The following is a 14,556-nucleotide window of genomic DNA, read 5'->3' as shown; positions in this document are numbered from 1 at the left end:
GAGAAAACCAACTGTAGTACCAATTTCAGCCTTGCTATAATTGGCAAATTGTCACACTTACCAACAATAGATGTCAAAAGAAAGCAATGATAATCATAATCAGCCACTGATAACTGTACAAAGATACAAGCTCAACAACAAAAATGTTACCAGGAAGAACTGTTTAAGTGCATTTGCCTGATATGCCTATTTTGTTGAAAATAAGTCTTGAAACATACAGTACTGCTGTTTTTCAAGGAGCTCTTCTCACAAAACATCAGTTGGTGAATAAAATGTATTGGTTGTAGGCTATTAAATCCTACTCAGAGTAGACCCATTGAAATTAATTACCCTAAATTAGTCATGTGCATTAACTTCGATGGGTCTACTCCAGGGGTCAACAACCTTTTTCAGTTGTAGGCTGGTCCACCGTCCCTCAGACCATGTGGTGGGCCAGACTATATTTTGGGGGAAAATATGAACAAATTCCTATGCCCCACAAATAACCCAGAGGTGCATTTTCAATAAAAGCACACATTCTACTCATGTAAAAACACCAGGCAGGCCCCACAAATAACCCAGAGATGCACTTTAAATAAAAGGACACATTCTACTCATGTAAAAACACACTGATTCCCGGACCATCTGTGGGCCAGATTGAGAAGGCGATTGGACCGCATCTGGCCCACAGGCCTTAGGTTACCTACCCCTGGTCTACTCCAAGCACAGCTAGCATTGGATACAACCCACTGCCTGAAATAAGAAAGCAATCATGGCTACAAAGCACAACATTAATAACAATTACAGTGGTACCTCTACTTACGAATTTAATGCATTCCGAACGCACATTCGTAAGTCGAAAAATAGTAAGTTGTATCCCATAGGAATGCATTGGGAGAAAAAATTCGTAAGAAGAAGCAACCCTATCTAAAAATTCATAAGTAGAAAAAATCCAATCTAAACCGCATCCAAGATGGCGGACGGAGCTCCATTCATAAGTAGAAACATTCGTAAGTAGAATTATTCATAAGTAGAGGTACCACTGTACTTGAGAACAGGTAGATTGATTTTCCAAGTGATCCACCAGTGTTATCTGCAAAGTTTCCTATGAGCATGCCCATACAAAAGCAGAAATACAGCAGCACACACTTATACTGAATCTATTAATGGAAACACATTCCACCAACTATAAAAGGTGGGTACTCTCGAGCAATACCTGTGTGCTAGATACTATGATCCACATAATGGATCACAGACCTTAGCTATTCCCCTTGTGAATGATAGTTATCAATCTATCCGTTATAAACCAGAGACTGAAATACTGAATTAATAAGACCCTGTGCCTGCAGTAGGCTTCCACAGCCTCCTAAAACAATGGCTAGCAAAACCATCATAAGACATAAGGGGACAAACCCTTTTTGCCCCCTCTTCCTCTGTAATTCAAGCACTAGTTAAAACTTCACATCTTCTAACAAAAATATAATTCTGTCAGATTTCTCTACATTTTTTAATTTATTAACATGAATGAAAGCAAGATTTGCTACTCCAGGTCATCATAATTTTGACGCTAGTCAACAAGAAACACCTTATCAGTTTGACCTGCTGCATGAAATCCAGCCAGTGGCCAGTTCACAACTTGCCATCCCAAAACCAAAGCCAATTTCCATGCTCTGCTATTTTATAAATAAAAAACATTGTCAACAATGTATATGTTTAGCTTGAATGTAGATGATTAAGGAGACCACAATCCAGAAGTATGTATCCATACCAAAACATGAGCTGTAAAATATGCCTTCCTCAGAAAGCCTACCTTCTTGAACTGCCTGAAATGGGTTGTTGCCATCCACAAAATTCACAGAAATTGTGATTTTCTCCGTCTGTAGGATTTCATCATTCTGGTTGAGATCAGAAACTGCCATGCGAAATACCTCCTCATCCTTTTTTGCAGATTCATCAAATATTGCCCCTAGAAAGAAGGCATGTGAATAATTAAGAGCAGTACTACATATGAACGGTGCAGAGATTCAGGATGCAATGCATGAAGACACGTTTTGCTGATAATTCAAAGGCATGAATTTAGTTTGCAGTTCAGCACAGCCACCTGTTTATGAGCAAGCCAAGAAATTTGTTAACGATGCTTGGCAAGGGTTCAATATACTTTAGGGCAAAATAAGGAGGATGTCTGACCATACAACAACAAAAAATGATTTGCAGAAATTATGGTAGGCATGGTATAAGTAATCCAAAATGGAATGCAGCCAGGAGACGGAGGTAATAACCTTACAAACTATAACAGATTGGCTAGCTAGGATGGCTCCTGCAAATGACAATTAGGGAACATAAATTTGCAATAAAAGATACAGCAGCTGGCAAGATCAACAACAGGTGGGAGTGTGGTTTATGACAGCATAGCTACAGCAGCATCCTACAAGTCTACCCTGCTATGCTGCATGTAAGTTGCACTGTAACTGCCTATCATGGTCCTGAATTCCTTGCTTTTGGGATGGTGGACATCTGATCCACCATTACACCACATTTAATTACAATGAGTGCAGCTGGCATAGTAGCCTTGAACAACATTGCTCTGCTGATACAATGCTGAGGGCCATGTAAAAAGGTAAAGGGACCCCTGACAGTTAAGTCCAATCGTGAATGATTCTGGGGTTGCAGTGCTCATCTCGCTTTGCAGGCTGAGGTTTTTCCGGGTTATGTGGCCAGCATGACTAAGCCGCTTCTGGCACAATGGAACACCAACACCAGAACAGTGCACGGAAACGCCATTTACCTTCCCGCTGGAGCAGTATCTATTAATCTACTTGCACTTTTGGGCATGCTTTCGAACTGCTAGGTTGGCAGGAGCTGGGACAGAGAAACAGGAGCTCACCCCATCGCGGGGATTCAAACCACCAACCTTTTGATTGTCACGCCCAAGGCTCAGTGGTTTAGACCACAGTGCCACCCGTGTCCCAATGAGGTCCGTGTACAGTAGTGTTATCTGTCTTAAAAGTTGCACCATTATGTTTTTGATCCTAAATCTGTCATCACAATGGTTGAAGCTGTAACCTATGATCCCAAGACTACTTACCAAATTTCACTGAAACCAACAGAGTATATTTCACTTTATGGTGAACCATAGTGTGGCCAGATACAGAGAACAACATAGCAAATGTACTGAAGCAGAAACCTTGATAGGAACAGACCAAGGAAAGTTTGACCTGTAGAAAACCCTTCTACATAACTACAAAAAATTAGGGAGGGATTCATTCCTTTGCATCTGACCACCACTGAAAACCCCTACTGTAATCTAGGGAAAGTTGGAGTTTTTTTGAACCTTATTGGGGTTTCCTCAATGAGGTGACCAAGAACAGAAGACATGCTTCTCTGAAGGACAATTCCCCCCCTTGACTTCTGATCTTCTGCAATGTACAGTTACAATGTGAGTGTAGGCAAATCCTTTTGAATGTCTCATTTAATGGCATTTGTAGCCCAGCTCACAACTTTGATGCACAACTTGGATAGTTAGGGCTATCCAAGTGCTGTTGGATTCTAATTACCAGCATAGTCAGTGGACAAGGAAGACAGGGGTTGATGTTCAACCAAATCTGGAAAAGGAGTTAGCTACCCCTGCTCTTAAACGAGCAGGGGTTCTATGGCTTTCTTAGCAGACAATGTGCTCTGAAGGTGGGGAAAATGTGAAAACCACTGTCCTACGTCAGAGTGCAGAATGCTGAGAGACTATTTTATTCTTACTCATTTTGCACTTCCTTGCATTAATCTTCACAATATAACAGAACTTGCATTATAACGCAAGTCCTCCACACACCAGTCAAAACAGGTTATGAGGACATCCTAGAGCAATGTGTTCTCAGACACATCCTGTATTTTAGAAAAAGAACAAAACCTTATTGCGTTAATTTATCATGGTCTCCTTTCCGTATCCTCCACCATCAATTTTCCTGCCAGCTCTATTCATTCAGTGCCAGCAGGCTCCCTGCACAAAAACTTTGTCCACTTTGACCCAGGAGTTTTCTTCTCTGCATCTCTTGCCATCTGGAGCAGCTGTTTCATACCTCTCCATCTCAATGACCTGTCATTTCCTTGCAAATCTCAGCTGAAACACGCACATTTTTCTCCCTTCCTTCTTAATTCCTCTGTCATTTTGCCAGAGAGTTATTTACATTCAGAGTAGCTTCACTTAACTTCTTGAAGGCATTGTGGGCTCCTGGCAACAGCTGTTGTGAAAAGTGGTCTCCAGTGGAGACAATTGGTAAGTACTATTTAGAGGTGAGAGCCATTTAATCTTAGCCCTGGTGAAATGGTTTTGGTGTCTCACAGTTCTAAACAGACTCAATTCCAGAACAGTGAACCAAGTGGAATTTTGGAGCTTAGATCTGACGCTCATCACGCCAACACAAACCAACTGCACTCATAAAAAGGGTGTTAATGAAGGACTTTTCCACTGGGCAAAAATAGAGTATTGCTGCTTAAATCCCAGCTGACAGATGACAAAAAAGAGAAAAGTTGATGGGTGGGCAACCAGATGTTGTTGGGCTCCAACACCCATTATCCTTGGTCATTGGCCATGCTGTCTGGGGCTGATTTGAGTTGGAGTTTTACAACTATCAGGTCAAGTTCAAGGTATTACTATTAGTATATAGTCCTTAACAGCTTGGAACCAGTTTACTTGCAGGATCACCTTACCCCATATATGCCCTCTCAACCATTTATATCTGCAAAACTGGCACTGTTATAGGTGTCAATATTCATTTTGCTTTTGTAAGAAACTGTTCTTTCAGTATGCGACCACCTACACTTTGGAACCTCCTGCCTAAGGACATCTTTGCTGTATTCTTTTCAGTGCCTGCTTAAAAGGCTTTTGTTCAGGCAAGCCTATCCGAACATGTAGGAGTTAATTGTGTTATCTTTCTAGCTGCTGTTGATTTTAATCATCTTTTGAATCCCTTTAAATACCTGTTTAAACTGTTTTTAACAAGAATTTTAATGTTCAATTTTATATTTTTGTATACCGTATAGGTTTTCTTACAATCAAGAGGTCTACAAACTTTGTTAATTAACACTGGGAGTGTGAAAGGTTCTGCACCATGCTCTAGCAATAAAAAGTATATATAATTATTCCCCAAGTGTGGGAAATGTGTTTTGTGTAGTCAAAACTGCACCTGCCACATGCATGTTTGGTTTTTTGTTTTTATATTGTTGTAAACCACTGTAATATATTTTTATGATACAATAGTATATAAACATTTTTATAAATAATCACATAAGTAAATAGATGGTTTGCAGAAATACAAAATTATATTCTATAATGTATAAACATTTCCATATTGCTGAAATTTATTTTGCTGTTTTATTTATTTCAACTGGTCTATGCCCTGACCAGTTTGCTTGAAGCTGGGACCTGTATTTATAAATGTTGATTTGCATTTTATCCATTGTTATAAAGATGGGGGGATTAATGTTTGTATATATATTTTTATCTATTGAGTTTTGTATTTTGAGGTTTTTTAAATTAAAGTTAAGTGGGTTTTTAATGTTCTTAAGTAAACAAATAAGCTACAAATAACTAATTCTGATGGGAAGAATCACAGAGACTGAGGGAGTGCATTGCCAAAAAAAAAAGTATAAGCAAATATCATGGGGAAATATTCTTGTATGCACATGTAAACAAGAGTAATCCAAAATGGATTAATATAGACTTGAGTATCTCAACTAAGCACCAGCTCTTCTACTATATCACAAGTATTTGATAATTTAAACAAAAACCCCAGTCATTTTATGTTCTAATGAACATTGCTTAATATGATTGCTCCTTGTCCCCGGTGACATTGTTAGTTCGTTCCAGTGTGTGAATCCAATTACACTGCGTTTCCAAACTGCTGATATTGCATTATTATCCTATACATGAGACCCAATATTGCTACAAGGTATGCTTCCGTGGAGGGCTCAGTTACAGGACAGAAAAACAAACACAAGAGTTCCCTAGTTCTTCACGAACTGTTTCTGTGACCACAGAAATGTCATCAAGGCATCATCTTACCCATCTGTGAAATTAAACTATTTCATTTAAACTGAAGCTTGAATGTTTAATGTTTCTAAAATAAGGTTAGATCATTGGAATAAATGTCATTTTGGACCTTGCGTACATATTAACTTTCTACCTGGTTAATTCAAACTTTATTGGTATTCTTTCTACAGTTTTCTTCCTCTTCTGTTTGCTGGCAGCCTGCGTACCAGATGGAGCTGATAAACAGCTGCCCTGGATACAGAATTAACCTGCACCTCCATGGACAGCTGTGAGTCCAAAATGACTCCCAGGCTGTGCACTTACTCTGTGTCCACACTCCTATCTGCCTCTGCTTCCCTTCTCTCACCTTCTGCTCCTGCTTCCTTGAGTATGTGCATTTCATGGCCACCATCATTATGACAATACAAATACAGTCGTACATTGGAACTCAAACAGCCTAGTTCTCGGATGACTGTTCCGGTTTTCGAACATTCTTTTGGAAGCCAAAAGTCTGACGGGGCTTCTGCGGCTTCCTGCAGCCAGTCAGAAGCCACACTTTGGTTTTTGAATGTTTTGGAAGTCAAACGGACTTCCGGAATGGATTCTGTTCGACTTCTAAGGTACAACTGAAAGTAATAGGCCAAAACAGTTGCCTGCATTGTTGCAAATTCACTGGGGGTGTGGCTATGTAAGGATGTTACAATGAAGCTACTGAATTTCAATTTTTACTGCTACAAGAATTTACTAGTACCGTGTTTCTCATATTATAAGACACGTCTTATATTTATTTTTTCCTCAAAAAAACACACTATGGCTTATTTTCAAGGGATGTCTTATTTTTTTCCTCCTCCTCCTGCCGCGGCCGGCATTGCTGCTGCTCCTATCACTATGTCTTATTTTCGGGGTATGGCTTATATTCTTTGAATGCTTAAAAATCCTGCTATGGCTTATTTTATGGGGATGCCTTAAAATATGAGAAACAGGGTACATACTGGTTTGGAGGGTTGGCTCACACCATTGCTCGCCTGTCCAGACATGAGAACAAACTATGGTTTGATTAATCCAGGAAGTGTTATATTACGCCATGTGAGAGAGGGAGGAAAAGGAGAATAAAGAGCACTTGTTCCAGTCCTCAAGATCATGGTCTGGAGGATTAGCAAAAACATGTCTGAATGCAGCTGAATCTATTTGCTTTTTTCCTACGACAGAATTCTGTAGGCAATTCTATTTAAAACACGGCAGAAGGAAAAAGGGATGCTCTTATCATCTAATCATATCAAATCTTCTGCTTCTGCTGATGAAGCAAAATGGCATTTTTTTATTCCATTTTCCCCCAATCTTACTGCAAGCCAATCACAAGCATGTCAGTTCCTAAAGCCCATTGTTATAAATTATTTGACTACAAGAGAATGCTTTACTCTATTACACTTTTTCATTGAGTCTGCTATCCCGCCTCAGCAGTATTAAGGTGGCTTGACATGTTGACAAAGAAAATAAAGACTCAAAAGACTCAGCTTGTAATGGAAGAAGCTCACCTGAATGGATTTGCATACAGTACCTGCAGCATCAGCTCTTGCCGCCTGTCAGACTCATTATTTGTAAGACAACAAAAATTACAGTCTTAAAATGTTAGGGAGGTAGAAGGGGATTTCAGAAAGCTGCTATCTTCAATGGCATTGAACAGCACTATTTGAACTGACTGCATTATTTCAAAAAGTAGTAAGAAATCTTGCTTTTCTTCTGTAGTATTACTGACAAGTAGGCTTTCCCCTTAATTCACTTATTGCATTGAGGATACACATTACTGTCAGTGAGAGTTGTGCTCATATTTGCAGAAGAAACAGAACCTCCAAAGCCTTCATAGGATGGATTAATGCCAAATTCTTCTGTTTATACACAAACATGCGTTTCACCCCCCTCACACACACACACTTTTGCAGATACAGATTCAGTGCATTTCAGATGCAAAGATTAAAAAGCAACAACATGATTTGTCTTGTAGCCTAATGCTATAACGTCCACAATGATTAATATTAGCTATGTTCAGGCACACCAACTATAAGGGGCTGATGTGTCTTCAGCCCCCTTGATATTTGTGTTTACAGGGCCTGGCATACATTGTGTGCATCACAGCTTCAGCGCCTGGCTCTGCCAGAATGCTTGGTCTCCTCCAGAGGACGCGACATCACACACATGATGTCATACACAAACACTGAACACCAGGCCCCCTCAGTCTTGGGAGGCAACCTGGCGTCTCTGGCCATGTTCATTAGGTTCAACAGGCTACTCTGAGTAGCTCTAGTGTTGAATATCACCCAATATATTTTTTCTCAAGAGTCTTTTGTCACTTCCCCAAATCAGCAAAAAATGATAGCCCAACACTAAACACAACCCCTTTGAGAAATAATAATAATAATAATAATAATAATAATAATAATAATACTTTTTTATTTATACCCTGCCCATCTGGCTGGGTTTCCGCAGCCACTGTGGGCGGCTTCCAACAGAAAAATAAAATACAGTAATCTATTAAACATTAAAAGCCTCCCTAAACAGGGCTGCCTTCAGATGTCCTCTAAAAGTCTGGTAGTTGTTTTTCTCTTTGACATCTGGCTCGGAGGGCGTTCCACAGGGCAGGTGCCACCACTGAGAAGGCCCTCTGCCTGGTTCCCTGTAATTTGGCTTCTCGCAAATTCTGGAAACCGCCAGAAGGCCCTCGGTACTGGACCTCAGTGTCCGGGCAGAGCAATGGAGGTGGAGACGCTCCTTCAGGTATACTGGGCCGAGGCCGTTTAGGGCTTTAAAGGTCAGCACGAACACTTTGAATTGTGTTCAGAAACGTACAGGGAGCCAATGCAGGTTTTTTCAAGACCGGTGTTATGTGGTCTTGGGGGCTGCTCCCAGTCACCAGTCTAGCTGCCGCATTCTGGATTACTTGTAGTTTCTGGGTCACCTTCAAAGGTAGCCCCACATAGAGCGCATTGCAGTAGTCCAAGCGAGAGATAACTAGAGCATGCACCACTCTGGCAAGACAGTCCACGGGCAGGTAGGGTCTCAGCCTGCATACCAGATGGAGCTGAAAAACAGCTGCCCTGGATACAGAATTAATCTGCACCTCCATGGACAGCTGTGAGTCCAAAATGACTCCCAGGCTGTGCACCTGGTCCTTCAGGGGCACAGTTACCCCATTCAGGACCAGGGAGTCCACCACACCTGCCCGCTCCCTGTCCCCCCAAAACAGTACTTCTGTCTTGTCAGGATTCAACCTCAATCTGTTAGCCGCCATTCAACCGCCTCCAGGCACTCACATAGGACCTTCACCACCTTCACTGGTTCTGATTTGAAAGAGAGGTAGAGCTGGGTATCACCCACATACTGATGAACACCCAGCCCAAACCCCCTGATGATCTCTCCCAGTGGCTGCATATAGATGTTAAAAAGCATGGGGGAGAGGACAGAACCCTGAGGCACCCCACAAGTGAGAGCCCAGGGGTCTGAGCACTCATCCCCCCCACCACCACTTTCTGAACATGGCGCAGGAGGAAGGAGCGGAACCACTGTATAACAGTGCCACCAGCTCCCAGCCCCTCAAGACGATCCAGAAGGATGTTATGGTCGATGGTATCAAAAGCCGCTGAGATCCAGCAGGACCAGGAAACAGCTCTCACCTTGTCCCTAGCCCGCCGGAGATCATCGACCAGTGCAACCAAGGCAGTTTCAGACCCATGATGAGGCCTGAACCCTGACTGGAAGGGATCCGAATGGTCCGCTTCTTCCAGGCGGGCCTGGAGTTGTTCAGCAACCACTCGCTCAATCACCTTGCCAAGAATGAAAGATTTGAGACTGGGCGATAGTTGGCCGTATTGGCCGCTTCTAAAGATGGTTTTTAAAGAAGTGGTTTAATAACCTCTTTCAGCAGGGGTGGGAAGGCTCACTCACAGTGAGAAGCATTCACCACCCCACAAAGCACATCACCCAGCCCTTCCCGGCTAGCTTTTATAAGCCAGGATGGGCAAGGATTAAGGAGACAGGGGGTTGGTTTCACTCGTCCAAGCAGCCTGTCCACATCCTCGGAGGTAACAGATTGAAATTGATCCCACACAATTTGACTAGACAGGACTCTAGCACTCCCTCGCCCCGGCCCTGCTCCCACGGTGGAGTCTACCTCTTCCCGAATCTGAGTGACTTTAAATGCAAAAAACTTTGCAAAATCAGTGCAGGAGATCATGTGGCCCGTGCTGGGCCCCAATGGAGCAGGTGGTTCCACTAAATTGCAAACCACCTGAAAGAGTCTCCTGCTGCTGTTTTCTGCAGATGCAATAGAGGTGGTGAAGAAAGTCTTCTTCACCATTGCTACCGCCACTTGATAGGCTCGACACTGAGCTCTAATCCGTGTCCGGTCAGCTCCAGAATGTGTTATCAGCCACTGGCGCTCTAGCCGTCTCAGCGATTGTTTCAGTTAGCTTGCATAGTACTTCATAGAGCAACACTAATATGCCCCTCCTTGTTGACTTAGGTATAGAATTAAAATACCAATAAATATAAACCTCAAGAACACAACACTCTTTTCCATAGCATAAGAATCAAGTTAGATTTTCTGCACCCTGCCATTCTGCATAAAGGTTCTTAATATTATTTTGCTGTCGAAATAACAGTTTTGGGGAAGCTGTAATAGCAATATGTCCATTATATAGCCAGTGACCTGTTGATTATTACTAGCCCCTCAATTTCCCACTATATCCATTACAGCCCAATTGGACCTCCGTTGTTAAAAATGGGTAGTTTGGTAGGTATTATTGTCATATGATTATTAATGCCCCGGAAAGAAAGTTACTGCAATGGCAATAAATCTGCTGAGTGTTATTAATGTCCCTGCAGTGGAACACACTAAAATGTGCCCTTATAATGGTCATTAGTAACCTACTTATAGATGCTTTATAACCGAGGGGAAAGCTGATACATAATCATATTTCATTAGACAGTTGTTAGCAACCACCTCAAGCAAAAAAAGTGCACGCACACCCACAGCTCAATAGGAAAAAATGGGGAATGTTAGATGCTGTCATGAAAATGCAACCAGTATATACATAAAAAAAAAACTCCATTATTTTTGTGAAATTTAAATGTCGACAATAATGAATGTTATAAATAGCAGGGTGGATAGGATAAGAGTTAGATTTGAACTTTAATAACTAGAAGAGTAAAAAGTGAGCCTTCAACCTAAGTATGCAAAATGGGCCCTCTTGGATCAGCAAGCAGGACATGAGCACAATAACACTCTCTAACTCACAAACCCAGCAACTGGTATTCAGAGACACACTGTGTTTGATACCGGATACTGATCCATGAATTTGAAAGGAAGTCTCCTCGCACTTAACTCTGTACAGGAACCACTTTTGGGTACAAAGGACCGGATCCAAAGGTTCCTTTCCATTTAAGTGAACATTCTCCAATGAACATTCAGATTTATTTATTTATTTTTGCTTATGACCAATGATTAAGATTGTTAAGGGTCCATAGTTCAATGGCAGAGCATCAGCTTCACCTGCAGGAGGCTTTACCTGGTTCAATCCCCAGCATCTCCTGGGGGTAGGAGAGAACCCTGTCTGAAATCCTGGAGATTCACTGCCAGTCAGCATAGACAATACAGTACTGGACAAGACAGACCAACAGTCTGACTGTGTGTGTGTGTGTGTGTGTTTCCCAAATTGTTACAAATTGAACCAAATTACTTTAAATATATGCTATATGGTAATTTATAGACCTAATAGGTATCTAAAGCCATTTGCACATAACAAAAAAGTATTTGTTTTTCCTTTAATTTCTGGGGGGGGGGCAAGAGAGTGGGGCGCTGAACTATAGCTTGTTTAGCTTATACGTAAATCCGGCACTGCACAAATCATGCCGGTAACAGAAGCTCGTCCATGGAAGGGGCACAATCCCAGATCATTCCCGTTCTGCCTTCCAAGTTGGCAGACACGGGATTGCGCGACACTGCTGTTTGCAGTGAACTTTTCAGACCCCCACTGGAAAGCATGAGGAGGATTTATGCCTCATCCCCTCCCTTTCCCGTCTGAAATTCTTCGCAAAGACTGAAGTGTTATGAAGAACAACTGCCATTGACTCCTAGGCGTGGCTGGAAACCTGGTCTGACTCAGTACAAAGCAGCATCCTATTTATTTATTTTTCTTGAACTTCGTGTAATAATTAGGGCTTTCTAAATATCTTTTTTTTTTTCATTCGTTGGGTGGTATCCAATGCTTGGAATGTGGAGAGAAGCAGTTGTTGCCAGTTCCTCTTCGCTCCTGTAGCCCCCTAAAACAATTTGTTCTGGAAGGTTGGGAGACATGCTGAAGCAGATTGTGGCGAATGCAAGGGGAGGAGGAACTGGTCAAAAATACCTCCCTCCCCCCTTCTACCTTCCATCAGCAGAGTGGATACCACCACTTTATTTTGCTATCTTATTAATTATTGACTGTTTGATATTTCGATAGTTATTATTGCAGAATATTGGTTTGCATGATTTTAATTTTTTCCATCTTATTGGGTTTCTTTATTTGTATTTTTTTTATTGAGCACACCATATAACAAAATTAGGAACATTACAGTCACACTTGTGGGTCCCAATTCCAGAGAGTGATGTGCACACTGATCTCTGCCATGGGATTGGGCCATACTTGTCCATCTTGATTAATTACTGTCTTTAGTTCTCTCATAATGCAATAAATGGTTTACACAGAAAAAATACACATTGCCCGAGGGCAGTAAGCCTAGGGATTTAGCTTCTAATATAATTTGAGGGAGAAATAACAGCCTCAAAGACCTATAAATAATATGAGGGCTTGCTTACCATATGTGCTCATAATTCCAGTTTTAATCAAATGTGACAGAGAGAGAAAATGCACATAGTTAACTGGCACAGGACTGATGAAGTGAATAATACCAACCCTGAACAGCTCCTGCTGTCAGGCACAGAGACAGAATAATTTCCAGATTCTTTTAAGAGAATAAAGAGGGATGAATATTGCATTTGGAAGAGGAAGAGTCCAAATTTCCAACTCAGCAATGGATCTCATGGATTGATTTTGGGCTGGCAATGGAGAAGATAGATGTGATCATGTCCTCCCTTGTGGAAGTACCATGGTCTGATCACTACGCTCTGAAAGCCAGGATTGACTTTCCGCTGCAGTCCCCCTCGCTTGGGTGGTGAGCCTATTTGGGCTCGCCCGCAGAGGCTGATGGATCCTAATGGATATCGTCAGGCCTTGCAGGACCCTGCTCCCCCTGGCGGCTCAATAGATGAGCTGGTTGAGAACTGGAATATCCAGCTCTTGGCAGCCATCAATGAGATCACACCTAACCACCCTCTACGACCCCGCCAAAACTGGGTCCCTTGGTTTACCGAGGAGCTCTGGAAAATGAAGCGGGACCTCAGACGGCTAGAGCGAGTATGGCGGTGTACTCGTAACAGAGCCTCAAGAACATCTTATAAGATGCTTATAAAAGCCTATGAGATGGCAGTGAAAGCTGCGAAGAAGTTTTACTTCTCAGCTTCCATTACATCCGCTAGCTCTCGCCCAGCACAACCTTTTAGAATAAACAGGTCTCTTTAGAATAACCAGGTCCCTTTACGGCCTAGAACCCTCGTACTTATGGGGTCGTCTCTCCCGGTATGCCCTGTGGAGGACCTTAAGGTCCATAAATAGTAACACCTTAGAGGTCCTGGGCCCGAAGGAAATCAGAATAGCCTCAACTAGAACCAGGGACTTCTCAACACTGGCCCCGACCTGTCTCCTGAGACCAGGGCCCTGCGGGACCTGATTTTTTTCTGCAGGGCCTGTAAGACAGAGTTGTTCCGCCTGGCATTTGGCCTGGAGCCAACCTGATCCCCTCCCCCATTTTCCCTTTCTTTTTCTCTTGTATGAGGCTGCATTTTTTATTTTTTATTTCAATTTCAATGTATTTAGTCTTGTTGTTGAGTTGAATTTTAACTAGTTGATTTATATTTGGTGTTAGTCGCTCTGAGCCTGGCCTTGGCTGGGGAGGGCGGGGTATAAATAAAAATTTATTATTATTAATGTCCCTAGAGGGACAATCAAAGTTAAATATGAATTTGACTCATAGCTGTGAGGCATTTGGCAAAGATTGGTTTCAACTAGGGCCAGGGCCTTTTCAGCACTGGCCCCGATGTGGTGGAACGCTCTGTCACAAGAGACCAGCGCCGTCTTAAGCGCCCCTGTCGCCATGGTGCGCCGGATCTCTCCGGCGCCCTTCCGCCCCGTTTCCCAGCGCTGTGGGCGGGTGGGCACGGCACGATCTCTCCGGCGCCCTCCCGCCCCGTTTCCCAGCGCGGTGGGCAGGTGGGCGTTGCGCGCACCTGCGCAGCGGACCGGCGGATTGGCCGGCCAGCGGGCGGCCGCAGCTCGTGGCGCCCTCCTGGCGGGCCGGCGCCATTGTGCCTTGCGCCACCGGGGGTCTACGGCGAGCCGGCCCTGCAAGAGACTTGGGCTCTTGCGGGATTTGACATCTTTCTGCAGGGCCTGCAAGACAGAGCA

The 14,556-nt window shown here is 42.8% G+C and overlaps 1 protein-coding gene across 1 annotated transcript in view; it reads right to left on the bottom strand.

Annotated features, from left to right (window-relative positions):
* Nucleotides 1-1,446: 1,446 nt before the first annotated feature.
* LOC132592620 (glutamate receptor ionotropic, delta-2-like) overlaps nucleotides 1,447-14,556 on the bottom strand; it is a 166,404-nt gene continuing 153,294 nt past the window's right edge. The window contains exon 2 of the mRNA XM_060278450.1: nucleotides 1,447-1,945. Within this exon, the coding sequence (XP_060134433.1) occupies nucleotides 1,677-1,945 (269 nt within the window). The 3' untranslated portion in view covers nucleotides 1,447-1,676. The remainder of the gene's footprint in view (nucleotides 1,946-14,556) is intronic.

The sequence above is a fragment of the Zootoca vivipara genome, chromosome 9 (assembly GCF_963506605.1).
Source record: "Zootoca vivipara chromosome 9, rZooViv1.1, whole genome shotgun sequence".
In the NCBI taxonomy this organism is placed as follows: domain Eukaryota; kingdom Metazoa; phylum Chordata; class Lepidosauria; order Squamata; family Lacertidae; genus Zootoca; species Zootoca vivipara.
This window is presented reverse-complemented; position numbering and strand designations above follow the sequence as displayed.